Source organism: Macrobrachium nipponense, chromosome 2 (assembly GCF_015104395.2).
Source record: "Macrobrachium nipponense isolate FS-2020 chromosome 2, ASM1510439v2, whole genome shotgun sequence".
NCBI classification, from domain to species: domain Eukaryota; kingdom Metazoa; phylum Arthropoda; class Malacostraca; order Decapoda; family Palaemonidae; genus Macrobrachium; species Macrobrachium nipponense.
Window position 1 is genome coordinate 94,677,435 of NC_087201.1, and position 18,268 is coordinate 94,695,702.

At 39.1% G+C, this 18,268-nt stretch overlaps 1 protein-coding gene across 1 annotated transcript in view; it reads left to right on the forward strand.

Moving 5' to 3' along the window:
- LOC135220799 (beta-1,3-glucosyltransferase-like) overlaps positions 1-18,268 on the forward strand; it is a gene marked incomplete in the record, with an annotated part of 300,385 nt that overhangs the window by 243,399 nt on the left and 38,718 nt on the right. The window contains 2 exon segments of the mRNA XM_064258304.1: positions 5,995-6,039; positions 6,041-6,173. Of these exon segments, the coding sequence (XP_064114374.1) occupies positions 5,995-6,039; positions 6,041-6,173 (178 nt within the window).

Below are 18,268 nucleotides of genomic sequence, written 5' to 3' on the forward strand. Positions count from 1 at the left end.
TAGCCTTGAATGAATTAATCAAATAAAATAAACCAACAAGAGTAAATAATAAATCCAAAATAAGAAAGAAACAAAATAAAGAGAGAAATCAAAGAACTATCAGGGTCAAAAGAGGGAAAAGCAAACCGCCCAATGAGGATATGCAGAGGGGGTTTGCTTGTCAAGCAAAAAATTTCAAAAGCATCAGCTCCGAAATTCATTTACTCCAAGAGATAATAAACTGTATTTATTATGCAAGGGATATTGCAAGGATAATGGCGAAGGGGAAAATGGAAGAAAATTGCAGATCAGATTCAGACAAAAATTAATTAAATATGATGAACGGAAGATCAAATATTATGGAAAAGTTGGATTTTTTAATGGTCCAGAATTCTGGGAAATGAAAAAAACAAAAGAAACCAACATAACCAAAGAACAGGTGAAAGAGGACATGGGGAAAATCCTTACTTACTATCAGTATTAAATGAAGGGAGAAAACACGCAAACCATCATAGTGACTGAATGCGCAGGGGTTTAGTTACGAGTAACCTCAAAAAAGAAAAATAGGGAGAGTACTTAGAAGAACTAACCCAAAATGAAAAAGAAAAATAGATTAACAATGAATAATAATGTGCAAACCCTGGTTTATTCCCAAGAAGACTGGGAATGATGATCAAATAAATAAAGGGTTCCCAAACTTATAGATCAGATTCGAGAAAAAAATAGGTAATCAAGGGGGAAACCGGCAAATTACTATGGGAAAGACAAAAAACAAGGAAAAACTATATCTTTGAGCAAATATAGTAAACTCAGAATGGTGAAACTAATAGCGGTTTAGAATTTGAATTCTGAAAAACTTGATTGAACATAGTAATATATAGACCTCCATAATACTAAAGAGTTTGACTTAATAAATTGAAAAAATTGGATGAAATATTTTTTATGTAGAAATCATCAAGGGGACCCCTGGACTATTCTCCTATCTGGGTGACTTCAACTTTCCTTTCGTTAGAACTTGGAAAGAAACGAATAGGAGATTGTGGTTTGTACTTCCTATACCAATCTAAAAACAAAAAAGAGAGTAATAGTAGTGCAGAAGAAATAAAGATGGCCAATTTGAAAAAAGCTATTAGATATTGCTACTAGAATACAAACATTCAAACAAATAAAATCACCTAGCCAAACAACGAAAAGGAAAATACTTTAGACCTAGTATTTTCGTGAAAACGAGATGAATTTTATGTTAAATTGTTTAAAAGAAATAATAGTTTATAATGCGCGTAGTTAATAGTAGTAGGTATTTAGATTTCCAGACCCATAATTGTCAAGAATTTCAAACAAGTTCATTCCAAAGCAAGTGGAAAAGAAAATAGAGAAATAAAGCAAGAAAATGAAAATAAAAAGTGGGAAAGGATATGGAAAAAAAAATTACAAACTTCTACAGTTAAAAAATAATAAACTGGTCAGAAACTTAATGAAGAAATTAAAACAAAGATTGGTGGATAACATTTTCGTAACAGTGATTGTAACCATAAGGGTTAAAATACTTTGGAGATATTATATAAAATATTGGAGATAATAGTGGAAAAAAATATTATATGAAGAAGGAAAAGTAAACAGTCATTAAAAACATCTTCAGCATACCAATGAGACAGAAGGATCTTGTTTCCCAGAAAATCAGGGAAAGTGGAAAAAAAAAGGTCTTTGTCCAAAACAGAAAAAAAAAATGCATGGAAAAGTTATAGAAGCTAAAAAGTAAGATAGAAAAGAAAAATGCAGAACAAAAGATTATTACAATCAAAAGAAAATGAAAAAAAACGGGATTCTTGGAAGAAAAAAACCTATTAAATTATCAAGCAAAAACCCCAAAAACTATTTACTTCATATGCCGAAAGAAGATGAATAAAAGAAGAATTTAGAAATAGGCCCTCTGAGAATTGAAGGGAAGATTAACGAATGAAAAAAAAGGAAAACTTTGCAAACATACTGGCAGAAAACGCTATAAGAGAGAATTCAACCCCTAGAAAATAGATAATGAAGATAATGGATATAGAAGTAAGGGAATGAAAATAGTGAATATTTAGCTCTGAACATAGCTATTGAATGAAGGCTGATATTTGTGCAGGCTATTAATGAAATTAAAAAATGGTAGCCTGCCTGCAGGGCCTCTGATGGAATTTCCTGCTATTTTGTTAAAGAAAGTAGTTCATTACTATCGCAAAGCCACTTTTGCAATATTATTAAGACCCAAAGTGATAGATGACAGGCAAGATATATGATGAGCACAAAATTAGCCATATATTACCCCCTACTTTCAAAACGGGGTGGATCAAGACTAGAGGCGCAAGTAATTATAGGCCTGGTGAGCTTCTAACATCAAACCTATTATGAAAGGTGTATGAAAGGGAAGGTTAATGAAGGAAAAATATTATGAAACATTTAATAAAAAAATAATTTGTTTAACATAAACGGACAACATGGTTTCGGTAAACGGAAAAAAGTACCAAACCCAAACCCAACTGTTAGTCCACGTGAAAAAACATTTATTCAAAAATATGGAAAAAGGCCGGAAATGGAAACTGAAACAGATGTGGTTTATTCGGACTTTGCAAAAAGCTTTTGATTAAAGATAGACCATAAATATTTATTGGCGAAGAAAAATTAGAAAACACAATATCGTGGATAAAGTAGGGAAGATGGTTAAAAGAATTTTTTACACAACAAAAAACAGAAAACTGATGTTAATTGCAAAACGACGAGGAAATCGGATGAAGCCAATGGTAATAATCCGGGTGTGCCAAGCAAGGTACGGTGTTAGCTGCAATACTGTTTTGTTATTATGATTGAAGAACAATAGACAATAATGTTAAGGATTCGGGTATAGTGAGGTAGTTTCGCAGCGATGAAACCCAAGAATAAGTAGAGAAATTACTTGTGATTGAAGCTAGGAACGGCTTCTACAAAGGAGGACCATTAAACAAAGTATATGATTTTGGGCAGAGGTAAATAGGATGGTATTTAACTCTGCTAAAATTTGCAATCAATAAATTATGGAGACAAGTGAAAGAAAGCTATATGGCCATATAAGGGACCTAACTAAATGAGACCATCACAAATAAGGAAGCAGTTAAAGACCTTGGTTTGTGATGATGAATAGGAACATGGTTATGGCAATGATCAAATAGCAACCTCTGTTGGCAAAATGTAAAGCAAAAATAGGGAATGTTTTGTTACGGCACTTCAAAACAAGAAAAGCTGAAACACATGATTATGGCTTTATAAAACATCATCGTTCGTAGTCCACTTGAATATTGCCAATATGATCATGGTACCCACACTTATCAAAAGGATATTGCACAAAATTAGGAGAGTGTACAAAGGAGGTCCTTTACAGCTAAGAATAGAAGAAGTTAAGGACCTTAGACTACTGGGAAAGACTACAATTCTAAAATTAAAATTATATAGTCTAGAAAGGAGAGGAGAACGCTACATGATAATTCAGGAGTGCATGGAACAACAAGATAGAAGGAATAGCAGAAAAAGAAAATATCATGGCGAACTAAAAAGAAATAATCAGGAAAGCAAGCAAGCAAGAGGCGTAGATTAATAGTGCCCAAAACTTCTACCAGGCAAAAATAAGGAAAGCACCACAGGACATTAATCCACTACGCCACCAGCACGATAATGCAGCGGTACTATTCAATGCGTTGCCAGCTCATCTGAGGGAATATATCAGGGACTGGTGACGCGTAGATGGGTTAAGAATTAAGGACTAAGCCGACAAATATGCTAAACTGCATCCCAGGACCATCCAAGATTGGAAGATGCAAAATATACAGGAAGATCGTACTAGGCAAAACTCGTCTGGTAGACATTAAGAGGTGCCTCACACTGAGGGACCTGGGGCCAACCCTGAACAAGATGTAAGGTCTGTAAAGGTCAAGGTAAGGGGCAGGTCTTCATAAACTCAGAGAACCTCTAGTCTTCAGGAATTCCTTCTACTACGAGAAGACCTATCAAGAGAGCTTGGGGATGTCAAAGTGTAATTTACAATATTTTCACTTATGGTATACATAGTTTATCCTTTAATCATTTTCTTTTACAATGCCAAACAAATAATAGTAAATTATTATTATAAGGATTTTTAGCCAGACCTCTGAGCCTAACAACGGCTCTTCTCGGAAATAATAGTAAAGACTTGGTAAATGTTTTCTCATGTTTGAGATTAGTTTTTAAGGTATATTAATTTCATTCATAAGTTTAGTTTTCAGAAATGTCTGTTACTATTCTTGTCAGTAAAGATATATTAATATATAATTTGTTGTATGTAATCTTTTTTTTCAAGATATTTCCAGACTAGGTCCGTCAGAATTACAAAACTGTACCACAGGGAATGTCTGTGGAAGACTAAAGGCACCATAAATTTATTATCAAGTTACAAGAGGGATAGTCAACTAATGAGAGAGAGAGAAGGAGGAAAGGAGAGAGGAGAGATTGATGAGAGAGGAGAGAGAGAGAGAGCTACTAGGTCACTTCCCATCATGAGGTTGTTATTACAGAATATGCAGGTATCTGATGGACAGGAAGGCCCTCCCCTCACTTGCGGGAGAACTTTGTTTTATACAGCTAGCAACTCACATTGGCACAAGTCTTTCTTTAGGGAAAATTCCTTTCAGTAGAGGAGGGTAAGATCAGCAGATCTTCACTTCCAGAGTAAAACCTTCTAATCTAGGTTCCCTTTCTTGCTTTACTTGTATGGGAAGTTTAGCAAAGATAATCTACTGTGCCCATCTGCTTGAGTGGAAATAGGATCTGCCTCAAGTCCCCTGCCAGAGGCTTCGTGCCTTGTCTCCACACTCTGTCTTATAACAACAACCAGTCCGTCCACTTTTGCACAGCTGGCTGCTGCCTGTTGCTTCCTGGGTTTCTGTTGTTACATTTTGAAGCTAGCAATCATTCTGAACTCGCCGATTGGCAGTCTTGGGCTGTGCATTCCCTTGTAATCACACTAGTTGCTATTGCTTGACAGACTTTACTCTCATGATCACTTCCTCCCTAGACCTACATGAGTTGCTCTAGAGGAGGGCCTAAATAGAACAATTTGTTCCACTGGTCAGGACATCCTAAGGGCTGCCTCCAAGGCAAGCCACGATGATGGGATTTCTATTCAGTCTTCTGGTTATTACCCTGGCCTATTGAGGGGGGAGTAGAAATTTCCAATTTATTCTTTTTGCAGTCAGGTGAAAGTATGCATGGCCTGCATCTCAACATCAGAGTTGGAATGGCCACAAATTGTTTTCTGCACCTGGCACAGTACTTGTGCTTGGCCTTCTTTTCTACAAGTGATCTGTGAGGGAAGACACAAGGACATTTAAATGTGATTTATGGAAGAGGGAGAGAGGTTAAACAAGAGAAGAAAACGAACAGAGAAAAAGCCTTTAAGCTGAACGGTGAGGTTCTTCCTTGAAAAATGTGGTTGGGATGAAAATAAGAAAGAAATGTAAGGTATGTCCTTCTATAAACATTTCACATTTAGTTTATTAAGAATTAGGTTGGTGGTATTACTCTTGTACTTTTATGCATGGTTCCTCCTCTAAGCCTTGCTATTTCTCTGAACTCATAAATTTGAATGCATGAATACTGACTCTTGGCTGTCTGGCATCTGGCAACCTGCCCACAAGTGCTGAGTGCTGACTGTGGTTTTTTTTTTTTTTTTTTTTTTTTTTTTAAGAGGGATTGACATGTCCTGGACAATTTCATGACTATGAAATAGGCTCATTATGAGTGTTAGGATATGAATAGAAAAATATTAATTTTGTTTGGTAAAATAGCTTGTTTTCTGTGAATCTTTTGATAAGGAAAGATATACATAGTATTACGTATATAGTTTACTACTGTAAATAATCTTTTGTGTAATGTTGTTTAGTTTAGCAACTTGGAATAGGGTCATAGCAGATTTTCCTTAAGCCTTCATCTTATGCCACACTGCTTATGGATATGTGATCTATTTTACAGTCTTGCAAAGAAGTGGTCTAGATAAATCGCTAAGGCCAAAACTGGATTTCACGATCGATGCCCAGTATGAGTTTGCACGTTTCATAGAATCAGATGGTGTTGTTCTTTCCCACCATGATTGCTTCTGTCTTGAAGATCGTCCTGACTGTGCTGTTGTATTCAGTCCAGACCAATTATGTGTAAGTTTTATACTAGTAGTTTTTAGTTCTTGATACCGAAATTGTATAAAGAATTTTCTGCCACGGTGGAGTGTTTTTTGTACTGGTGATATCATTTTACATATTTTGCAAAGTGGTAGAGCCTCATATCTTTTCAGTAAAAGTGTTTTTAACCTCCAGAAGGGCACTTTGGCATATAGATTAGCTATCATTATTGGGGAAAATTTTTTTGTATTAACTTGAGTAGGCAATGATAATAAGTGGTGAATGCCGTAGACTTTCTGTAAATATATTAATAAATTGACATTGACCCAAGTCAGTTAACCATATTGAAGTTGCATCATATCCATCTTCACATAGTCATCCATGCTTGATCATTTGTTTGTCTAACTATTGTACAATTCTGGCATAACTGGTGCTTTTGAGGTGAAAGGATTGCCACTTATTTGAATTTGCCAATTGCATGAAAGATACCCAAAAATTCCATGCTTATACATATCCTGAACTGTCATGTTGTCTTTCATTACCCATAAACAGTACCTATTTTCACTGTTTTTCTATTGAATAATTCATAGCTTAAATTAAACTTCTTGTTCATACCTTACTGATTGCTATTATGAATAGTGCTTAATGCTCATGTCCAGGCATCTATACAAAGAGGACAAACACACATTGATGCATTAGACAGTAGACACAACCACTAGGTCCAACTGGGAACTACAACTTACTGGTTTTTGTTTTCTTGCCATTATCTCTCTCTCTCTCTCTCTCTCAAAAGCCTTTTTTTTTATTGAATTTGCCATTTGCTTACTTTCCTCTCTCTTTCTAGTTTTTATTTTTAGAAAAATATTGAGAGAGAGAGAGAAAGAGAATGCACAATAAGTGTGTAGTGTACATGAACCCACAGCCAATGTATACATATACTTATGCATACAGTGGTCCCCCCGTCTCTTCGCGTTTCTCCCGGGATTCGCGGACTCAACACATTCGTGGATTTTTGTTCTTTGGAACCTATCTAGAAAATTATTCGCGGATGGACCTCGCCCATTCGGGATGGTAATTTTCCGACGAAAATAAATCACTAATTAGTGTATTTTGATGTTTATTTTTAACATGGACAAATAAACAATTTTGTATGATACAAAAATGGATTTGACTATTTTCAAACTATTAAACTTTTGATTTAATACTGTCTTAGTAAGTTTAATAAAGGGTTAAATGAATCATCCCATAATAAAAAAAAAATAATAATCTCTCCCCCCTCTCTTCTCTCTCTCTCTCTCTCTCTTCCCTCCTCTCTCTCCTCTGCTCTCTTCTCTCCTCTCTCTCTCTTCTCTCTCTTCTCTAACTTCCAAAGATGGATTGTTTTTTGTATGATAAATAAATGATTTACTATTTTTCAAATATTAATTATTAAATTTATACAAACAACTAATATCAATTTCATTAAAAGGAAAATACCAAGTAGGAATTAGTAAGAATTTTTAGACTTATAAAATTTAAAAAATTATGGAAGAATGAAGGAAATCCTTAGTTTCTTGTTTCTCTAAACTCAGGTTAACTAAAACCTGTCAGTCATTATGGTATTCAAGGTTTACGGTGACAGGCGGGGGTAAGGTGAAGGAGCTGGTTTTGTTGCTGCCATCAAAGTGCTCCATGAAATTCCCCCCCCCCTCCCCCCCCCCTCTCTCTCTCCTCTCTCTCTTCTCTCTCTCTCTCTCTCTCTCTCTCTCTCTCTCTACTCTCTCTCTCTTCATTTACTGAGAACTCGAGAAAGAGGATTTTTTGTATAGTAACTAGTACTATTTGGTTTTTAATACTTTCAAAATAATAATGATAATAAATAAACTAATTATCCCAAAAAATTCATATGGATGATTGAAGTATTTTAAAGAAAATACAATACTAATCTATCCATGTCAACTTTTAATTAAAGGTTAACTCTATCTCTCTCTCTTTTGCCACACAAGATAAATGGCTGTTCAATAGTGGTAACTCCCTCTTTCCTTTTCTTTTGCTGGAAAGTGTTATAAGTATTTTTGAGAGGAAACAGAGAGAGATAAACTCTCTACTCCTCTGCTCATCTTTCTCTCTCTTCTCTCTCCTCTCTTCTCTCTCTCTCTCTCTCTCTCCCACCCGCTAGGGAAAGAATCCTATTCCTTCAGGTGATGCCCTTCGGGCTGCAATATTAGCCCCAAGGGTTTCACGAAAAACTGGACGGAGGTAGGGTGGTGCAGGAGCTAAGGTTCTCAGGGTTTATTGGTGGTGGCCGTACCTAGATGACTGGCTAATCTGTAAGGTGGTCAAACGACAAGTAATATGAAACGCACGGGACCAAAGGTCATATCTTTCCTGGAATATATAGAGTTCAAGGATCAACAGGGACCAATAGTCCCGATTGGCCCCACAGAATCCAAGTTCCAGTGGAATAGGTATCTCATTGGGGGGGGGGGGCCTTTTTTTTTGGGGGGGGGAAAAAATTTTTTCCCAAAAAACCCCCCCCCCCCCAACCCCCCCCCCACAAAATTTTTTCCCTTTTTCCTTTCCAATTACCATCAGGGAAGGGGGAAAGGAGACTGCCAAGGTAACAAGCCCAATTCTTAAAATGCAAAAACGGCTTCGGAGAAGAAACTCAGGAGGGACGATCCATAGGCTCGCTCCACAGTTTGCCTCAGCACAAGACGTTCGTGAAAGCCCAAGCTCAAAGGACATCAATCGAGTTTGGCGTTCAAAGGCCAATGCCAAGGGTGCCCGACAAAGGTTCGGGCCGGGTTGGTACCTCATCGATTCTCAAAGAAAACGTCTACGTCCAATGGGCAATGGCCGAAAAATTCTAGCCAAAGAGTTACAGTTGCAGTTCCCTCCCCCGTCCCTACCTAGGGTGCCATTACGGTCGCCTCATCACTGGACAGGTTGGAGAGGTTATTCACAGCACGAGAACGGGTTCAGGGCAAGTACGAACTTGGTCACCTCAGTTCCTAAAGACTTTCAACATCAACATTCCGGGCGAAAGATATGGCAGGTTTCGTTTCTGAAAGGTTAAAGGGCTCCTTCATCCGGAGAAGACTGCATAATCAGGTTGGTTTATCGACAGTGCAGTAGTGGTTACACTGTATTAACCAGAGGTGGTTCAAAGTCAAGTCATGTGAACCACGTGTGATGATAGCATTTTTTTCTCTAGCTGACAAAGAAACACCTGGCATCTATCGGCTTCCCCATCTGGCAGGACGTCCACAATGTAGTAGCAAGAACGCACTGTCCCGGTCCAGTCCCCTGGAGTCAAGAATTGGTCACTGGGGACCAGGGAATCCTTCAAGAGAGTTACTGGGTCTGGAAGTAGATTATGTTCGATACAGGGGCAACAGCCACAAGCTGGCCTTGTTATGGTTAAGCCCCAAACATATGGACCCCTCTGGACATACGCTACGGGACGCCCTGAGTTTATAGAATTGGAAACCAGTGGAGGAAGGGTTTGTTAGTTTATTCCACTCCAGTGAACCTTCTCCTGAAGGTGCTGCAAATTTAAGGGAAATTCCTTCCAAAGGTTCAGGTGGCTCCTCATAGCTCCTTTACTGGGCCCAAGAGCAATTGGTTTTCCCCTTCTCCTAGAAACTAGGTCTTCGTCCTCACCCTCTCCCGGACTTAGGGCTGTCGCAAACAAGTTCAAACGGTGACTGTGTTCGATTCCTCAGGTCTTCAACAAAACCCCTATCTTTATGGAATTTGTGTCATGAAGTTTGCCAGGTCGGAGAGTAGGGGACATTGATCCACAGAAACAATTTTGTTCTTGGAGTCAGGACAAAAGAGAATCTTACTTCTTTGCCAGTATTGATACATCAGTTAAAACAAGTTGTCTACATTCTCAGGGGAAAATGCAAACTGTCAAAAGTTAATGGACAATGCAACGTTGGCTATAAACCCATCCTTCAGGACTTTATTCTGAACAACGGCTTGGCAGATTCGAACAAGGCTTCTTGGGCAGTTAGTTGCCACAATAAACCAAGGCCACTAAGTCAGCTTATGAAAAAAGATTTTTTTTTCTTTCTCGGGTTTGGTATAAAATCTAAACTGAGTCTTATTTCACCCTCAAATACCAAAAAGGGGCATGTGGGGCCCCCCCCCCCCAAAACGGGGGGGGGGGTGGGGCCTGCCGGCCCATTCACAGGCCGTCGTCAGTGTCATGGGTTTCTTAACGATGTTCTCAAGGTTAGACTCTAAAAAACAGGCTAAACTTCAAAATGTGATTGCCAAACCCTTTTGCGTAAGGCACTGTTTTTAGTAAGTCTGGCTTCAGTGCCAGAATATTGGAGATGTCATCTTTATCTAGAGGCCAAGGGCATATAGAATTCCTTTCCTCATCGGGTGACGTGTTGCTTTCACCAAATAAAAACTTTATGGCTAAGAATGAGAACCCTTTGGTAAGGTGGTCCCATGGAAAGTTGTTCTGCTTCCGCAACATCCATCTTTATGTCCTGTTAAAAACTCTTAAGGGCTATTTATCTAGAACAACTACCTTTTCCGAAGCCCCCCCCCCCCCCCCCCCTTTTCCCCCCCCCTTTTCATGTGGGTGGTACCATATCTCTAAAGGCATTAGGCAGCAGTTTTGTATTTTATCAAGAAAGCCAGCCCAGGGTCATTTCCCAAGGTGCGTGGTATTCGGGCTTATAACAACTTCTGTGAATTTCTTCAAATATATGAACTTTGATGATCTGAAGAAGTATACTGGTTGGAAGTCGCACTGGGTTTTCCAAAAGCATTACCAATAAGTCTTTGGAGGATTCTTAAATATCATGCAATAGCTGTAGGGAGATCAGTGTCTCCTGCTACAACATCAATATTAGTTACTGTCCTTGTGTCATATGAATATTTTCATTATGCCAGCATTATTAACATTCTACCTACCGCAGCAAATGTCTTTGTTATTAGAATTGGTGTATGGTGTTTAATTTGTACAATTTATAATAATTTCTATTTCATTTCAGAGTGATTGTAGCTTGGTGTTTCTCTGGTACAATTTCACGGGAGCGACACGGCTGAGCCCAGAAAAGGGAATTTTGACGTAGGAAAAAACATCTATTTCTGGGCGAGGAAGCCGTGTCGCCCAGTGAATCCCCCCCTGGTTTCCCCCCCCCCCCCCCCCATTGCTGTGCACCAAGCTTCATTGCTATCGATAAGCATGACGTCACAGATGCCTTCACGGGGTAGCTAGGTGTGCCTATGGGTCGGCTCCCCGTATTTAGGGTCTTTTTGATGAGGAAAAGGCTAATTGGAGGGGTTGCTGTGGTAGGGTTTAACACTCGCCCCAGTTTTATACCGACACCTTTTATATAGGTGAGCGAGTCAGAGGCTTCTGACATGTCCAATTTAGCAGTTCTCTGGTATAATAGCAATATTTTACTAGAAATAGTGCTAAAGCAGACACATTTCACTGGGCGACACGGCTTCCTCGCCCAGAAATAGATTTTTCCTACGTCAAAATCCCTTAATCATTACATTTCTCTCTTTTAAATACTGTAAGGACAACTCTCTCTCTCTCCTCTCTCCTCTCTCTCTCTCTCTCTCTCTCTCTCTCTCTCTCTCTCTCTCTCTCCAGATACTTGTCATAGTGGTAACTCTGTCTCTCTTGGCTGCAAGTGTTATAAGTACGTATCCTTTAAGGCTACTAATGTTTAGGATTACTTTGAAATTATATTGATACAATCTCTAAGATTAATACAGTAATATGATAATAATTTAAGGTAAATTTGATGGTCAGGTGATGTTACCATAAGGTATATCATTTGGTGTTTTCTTCTATTTCTTACTTCTTTTATCTCTCTTGCTCTCAGCAAAAGAATTGATAGACAGACAAAACATAATTGCACAGTCCTCTCTTTCTCTCTTCTCTGGAGAAATATATGTATTTATGGGAGGGGAAAAAAAAGTGCCTACAGACGTTCATTTCAATCTATTGAAATTGTTAAGGAGTTATTCTCTCTCTCTCTCTCTCTCTCTCTCTCTCTCTCTCTCTCTCTCTCTCTCTCTCTCTCTCTCTGCTATTGGCTGTTTATATATTTCTAATGGTAAAATGTTTAAGATGACTTTAAAATGATATTAATAATACCAATTCAATGGTATGTTTGATGTAGGATAATACTTTAAGTAGACATTTGGTATTTGTGATTTCACATACATTGTTTCCCTTGTAAAGAAGATGGATGTCTCAAATAGTAACAGTATGAAAGAAAACGTGCATGACTGAATACTTATGGGGGGACTGAATTATTTTCACATACGTAACTAAGTCATGCAGTACGTACATAGTATGTATTTATGTATAACCATAAAATGTAAGATTTACTTTAAAACAGTATTAATAATATTTCAAAGATTAATATGAACCATAATAGGATATTTTATGTATATTTGATGAAGGATGGTCTTTTTAGGGATACTTTGGTGTTTGCATGTTCAGGATAGGAGTTTATGAGCATTTTTAGAGGGGGTTCCAAACATTCGCGGATTCTAACTATTCGCCGGGGGGGGTCTGTAACGCATCCCTGGCGAATACGACACTGTATACTCCCCGACGGAAAAGTGCGAATACGGGGGGACCACATATCGAACTAAAGAAGAATGTAATGCAGGACTATTTAAGTACAGTAATACAGTAGTACCTCAAGATACGAAATTAATCCGTTCAGAGGCGCCCTTCTTATCATGAGGTTTTCGTATCTTGGACCACATTTTACATGTAAAATGGCTAATCCGTTCCAAGCCCTCCAAAAGCACCCCAGTAAATTTCATAATAAAGCTAAATTGACCTATAAACAATGAAATGCTACAACAATTTGGACCATTCAATACCTAAATTAATAACAAAATGCAAAATAACCTGTAAATAAAGTGTATTAGTGTACATGATATACAAGAAATACTGTACGTAAAATGTGGAAGCTTACCTTTCGAGTGAGACTATCTCCGAAAGTGGCGGCAGAGGAGGAGGAGGACAAACAATTGCACTTTATGAAAAGCGGCTAGAACATCCTTAATTTCTCCCCTTTTTTTTTTTCTTTTTATACAGAATTTCAACTTCATCACCACTTTCAACTTTCTGTTTTTTACCACTTGGTTCTTCCTTTTTGCTTACAACTTTCTGTTTTTTATCACTTGGTTCTTCCTTTTTGCTTACTCCTGCTAATGCTAAAGGCCTCTTTAAAAAATAACGATCCAAGGAAGATTGCTTCTGCCTACTTTTCACAATGTTCCTGAAACGACTCCGGCAAACGTCATCGAACTGCGCAAGCATACGACCTGTGTGAGCCTTTTCGGGGTGTCTTTTTTTTCTATAAACGTGTAGTGTTCATTAACCCTCTTATGCCGATTGGACGTATTAAACGTCGAGTCAAAATGTCTCCTGTATGCCGATTGGACGTATTGTACGTCGACTCAAAAATGTTTTTTTTTAAATTCGCGGAAAAATACTTATAGGCGTACCAGCCGAAAATTTTGAATCACGCGCCCTGGGGGATGCTGGGAGTTCACGGATCAAAACATTATTTTGTTTACAATCTTACGCAGGCGCGCAAGTGCAAATTTCTTTCTTATCGCACTAAAAAGTATCAGTGACACATCTCAAAAATTATTTTGTCACTTTGACATAATTTTTACACAGTTTTAAATTATCCGTTACATGGAGTATTATATATGAAAATGTGCGCAATTTCATGTAGAATACAACGAAAAAATACTCATGATTGTAGCTTTTATCAGTTTTGAAATATTTTTATATAAATAACAATAAGTGCCAAAATTTCAACCTTCGGTCAACTTTGACTCTACCGAAATGGTTGAAAAACGCAATTGTAAGCTAAAACTCTTATATTCTAGTAATATTCAATCATTTGACTTCATTTTGCAACAAATTGGACGTCTCTAGCACAATATTTCGATTTATGGTGAATTTATGAAAAAACATTTTCCTTACGTCCGGGCTGGTAAACTCTTCGATAAAAGGGATTTTTGACGAAGGAAAAATCTATTTCTGGGTGATTGGCTCGTGTCGCCCTATGAAAGGATCCTTAATATCATTCTTTCTAGGTAAAATTAACCTAAAATTACCAGAGAAAAACAAAATTAAGAAAATGTCAGTAAAAACTGACTCGCTCACTCTTAAAAAGAAAGTGTCGGTATGATAATAGGGCGAGTGTGGAACACTACCACGAGACAAAACACCAATTAGAACTCCTATCAGAATCCCCCAAGAGAGAGCTGATACCAACGGGCGATGCAGTCCTCTACTACTACTACTAGAGGACGCCACGGACAGCAGCGGCCCCTAGCGGACATCCTTATCTAAAAACAACTAAAATACATCTTGTCCTGCAAGGGGGGGAAATAACCATAAAGGGGGGTTTCATAGGGCGACACGAGCCAATCACCCAGAAATAGATTTTTCCTTCGTCAAATCCCTTTTCTCTGGGCTCAGCTCGTGTCGGCCTATGAAAGAGTACCAGAGAAACAGACAAGATGGGAAAAAAAAAAAGGGACAATGAAAAACAGTGTAAAATGATGGATATAATATAAGTAAATCAATTACAGCATACAAATTAAGCACTTAAAACTAACTTATACTAAACAGTAAAATAATAGAACGTTAGTATCTTAAAGTACTTAAATGGTAATTACAGAAAATTATAGTGATGCATGTAATACAAAGAAAAAGGGATTTACTTAACAAATTTACAAAATATACAAACTCATTGTGTCCTACCCTAGCATAAAAATAAGGGTAGGTACACTGAAGTCCATCATTAATACAAGTATTGCAAAATATATACAAACACATTGTGTCCTACCCTAGCATAAAAATAAGGGTAGGTATCACTGAAGTTCATCATAAATACAAAAATGGTGAATATAAACAAACACATTGTGTCCTACCCTAGCATAAAAATAAGGGTAGGTACACTGAAGTACATTATCAGTACAAGTGTGGATGTCCCTAGCAAAAAATAAGGGACAATCCACTATATGATTCAACGGCTAAGGCTATGATATTCGAGTAGCCTGGCGATAGGTGAGGCATGTTGGCTGATGTAGGTAGAAAGGAGACCTGGATCTATGCTACAACTACTATACAGTATCAGGGAAACAATGTTTCCCGCTGCTACTGCTGAAAACTAATTTAAAGATTCCAAGGACTTTAAATAATGCCGTTTAAAGACTGTCGGGGATTTCCATCCAGTATACTTTTTCAAGATCCTCAAAATTCATATGTTGAAATAATTAATTGAGGTGGCTACTCCCCTGATATCATGTGCTTTTGGGAATGACTCAGGTTGGCCTGTTTAATGAAGTAAAGGATTTGTTGTCTAATACCTTTTTACTGACAAAGTACCACCTTTTTCTCTCATGAAGAGAGCACCTGAGGATCTTGAAGAAGTACGAGATAGAAAGGCTCTAAGAGTTGATACTGGGCAGAGAGAAGGATCCTGTGGAAGTGGGATAACCTTCCAAGGAGCCCACCTTGCAAGAGGATCCTCATTTTTGGCTAAAAAGCTACGATCCGGAGCAAGTAGAACTTCTCCTGATGGGAGGAATTCCACATGCCCCGCATCCCTGATAGAGCCGACAGTTCTGAAATTCTGGCTCCTGAGGCTAGGCTTAATAAGAATAATGTCTTCCTCAGGAGCATTATGAATGTACAGGATGAGTTTGTCAGTATCTGAAGCTAGTTTGAGGACATCATTCAAGAACCATGAAACTGTAGTAGGCCTCTGAGAAGGGTCTAAGTCTAGCACAGGCTTTAGAGATAGATGTGAAATAAGATTCAGGTCAGGTCTATCTGAAAACCTACTTGAAAGATTTTCTTCAAAGCCGATTTATGAGTGGTAATCGTGCTAGCTGCTAAACCTTTTTCAAACAAGGACCTGAAAAAGGATATAGCCAAATTAACTGTCATGGTTGTAGTGTTCGATTCTCTCAAGAAAGATGGCTAATTTTTTAACAGCTGAGTCATATTGTCTAATGGTTGACTCTCTCTTATCTGATTCTAGGAAGAGAATATTCTGTGGGTCAATATCAGCATCTTTATTAGCCGCAAACTTCATGAAGTCCATAAAGTTAGGGTCTGGAGAATTCCTGAGGAAGCGAACACAGTCCTCATTTGTACTGATTGTGATAGCTTGGGATTGGGGATCCGTTGAGGTCGGAGACCCAATTCCAGAAGAAGAGGATACAGTTGCTCTTGGGCCAGTCCGGAGCAATCAGAGCTACTATCCCTTTGAAAGACCTTAGTTTGCTTAGGACTTTCAAGAGAAAGTTCACTGGAAGAAAAATATAAATTCTCCTCCACTGATTCCAATCCAACGACAGGGCGTCCGTGGCATAAGCCAGAGGGTCCAGGTTGGGGGCCACATAGCAAGGGAGCTTGTGGTTCGCTGTGAGGCGAAGAGATCCACTTGGAGACCTGGGGGACTCTCCGGCTTACCCACTGAATGGACCCGCCGTTCCAGAGACCACTCTGATTCCAGAGGAACTGACGGGACAGGGCGTCTGCTATCACATTTCCTTACTCCTGCCAGGTGAGTGGCAGACAGATGCCATTTGTGTTTGTTTGCTAATGCAAAGATGGCTATCATGACATGATTCACATGCTTGGATTTGGACCCTCCTCTGTTGATGCAATGAACTACCACTGCACTGTCCAAAACTAGCCTTAGATGGGACTTCTTTTTTGGTTTTGGGGGAAGCAGTCTCTTCAGAGTGAGAAATACTGCCATTGCTTCCAACCACGTTTATGTGGAGCTGGCGAAATTGAACTGACCAAGTCCCCCTGAACCTGTTTGAACTGAGAGTATCCCCCCACCCACCCGGCAGGGATGCATCCGTGTGAATGGTTAAACACTGGGAGGGGATATTGAAGGGGTACTTTCTTGGCAAGTTGTCTTTACTTTGACCAAGGCCGTAGTTGGTTGCGGAGGATCTGTGGGATTACTGACAACTTGTCTCGATATTTGGAGTTTGCTCTTGACCGCCAAATTCGATTTATATCTTTCAGCCTTGCTTTCAGAAGGATATCTGTTACCGAAGCAAACTGAAGAGACCCTAGGATTCTCTCCTGGTTTCTTCTTGACGTTTGCTTGCATTTGAGAAATTGTCTGACAGATTTTGCTATTTCCTTCCGTTTGGCCACTGGAATTGACAGATTGTGGGAAGACAAATCCCATATTGGATTCCTAGCCACTGAAAACGAAATTCCGGAGTAAGTCTGGATTTCGTTTTGTTTATCTGGAACCCCAGATGTTCCAGAAAGTGAACTACCTTTTTGGTGGCTTTGAGACATTCCTCGCTTGTTGGTGCCTCAGATCACCATCGTCGAGGTATGCTGCTACCATGATTCCCTGAGCTCTCAATTGTTGAACAACCACTTCTGCTATTTTTGTGAATACCCTGGGGGCTACATTCAGACCGAAGGGCATCACTTTGAATGAGAATGTTTGATTTCCTAGCCTGAATCCTAGGAATGGGCGGAAGTGTCTGCTATAGGGATATGATAGTAATGCGTCTGTAAGATCGATGGAGCATGTGACGGCTCCAACGCGGAAGTAAGGTCCTTACTTGCGAGAGGGTAAGCATCTTGAACTTGTCGCAACGAATGAAAGAGTTTAGCTTTGACAAGTCTAAGATTACCCTTCTTTTTGTTGAGCCTTTCTTTGGCACGCTGAATAAGCGACCTTGAAATTTTAGATGCTTGACTCTCGCAATAGCTCCTTTCTGAAGGAGTTCTTCGCGTAATCTGTCAATTCCTTTGACGGTATCTGGTGGAATGATTTGATTGGAGGAGGATCTTTGATCCAACTCCAGCCCAATCCTTTGGACACTATGCTCTGTGCCCAATTGCTGAACCCCCACCTGTGGCGGAAGAGGAACAGCCTCCCTCCTACCTGGGGAGCCTCATTGTTGATGGGCGGGTTTGGCCACCACGCCCTCCTCTGAACTGTCTGCTCCTCGTACCCCTTCCTGCGCCACGCTGACGAAAGAAGTAACCTCTCGCCCTACCTCTCGGCTGATTGTAGCCTTGAGCCTCATATGCAGGGTTGAAGGCCGGCGAGATAGCGTAGGAAGTGGATGGC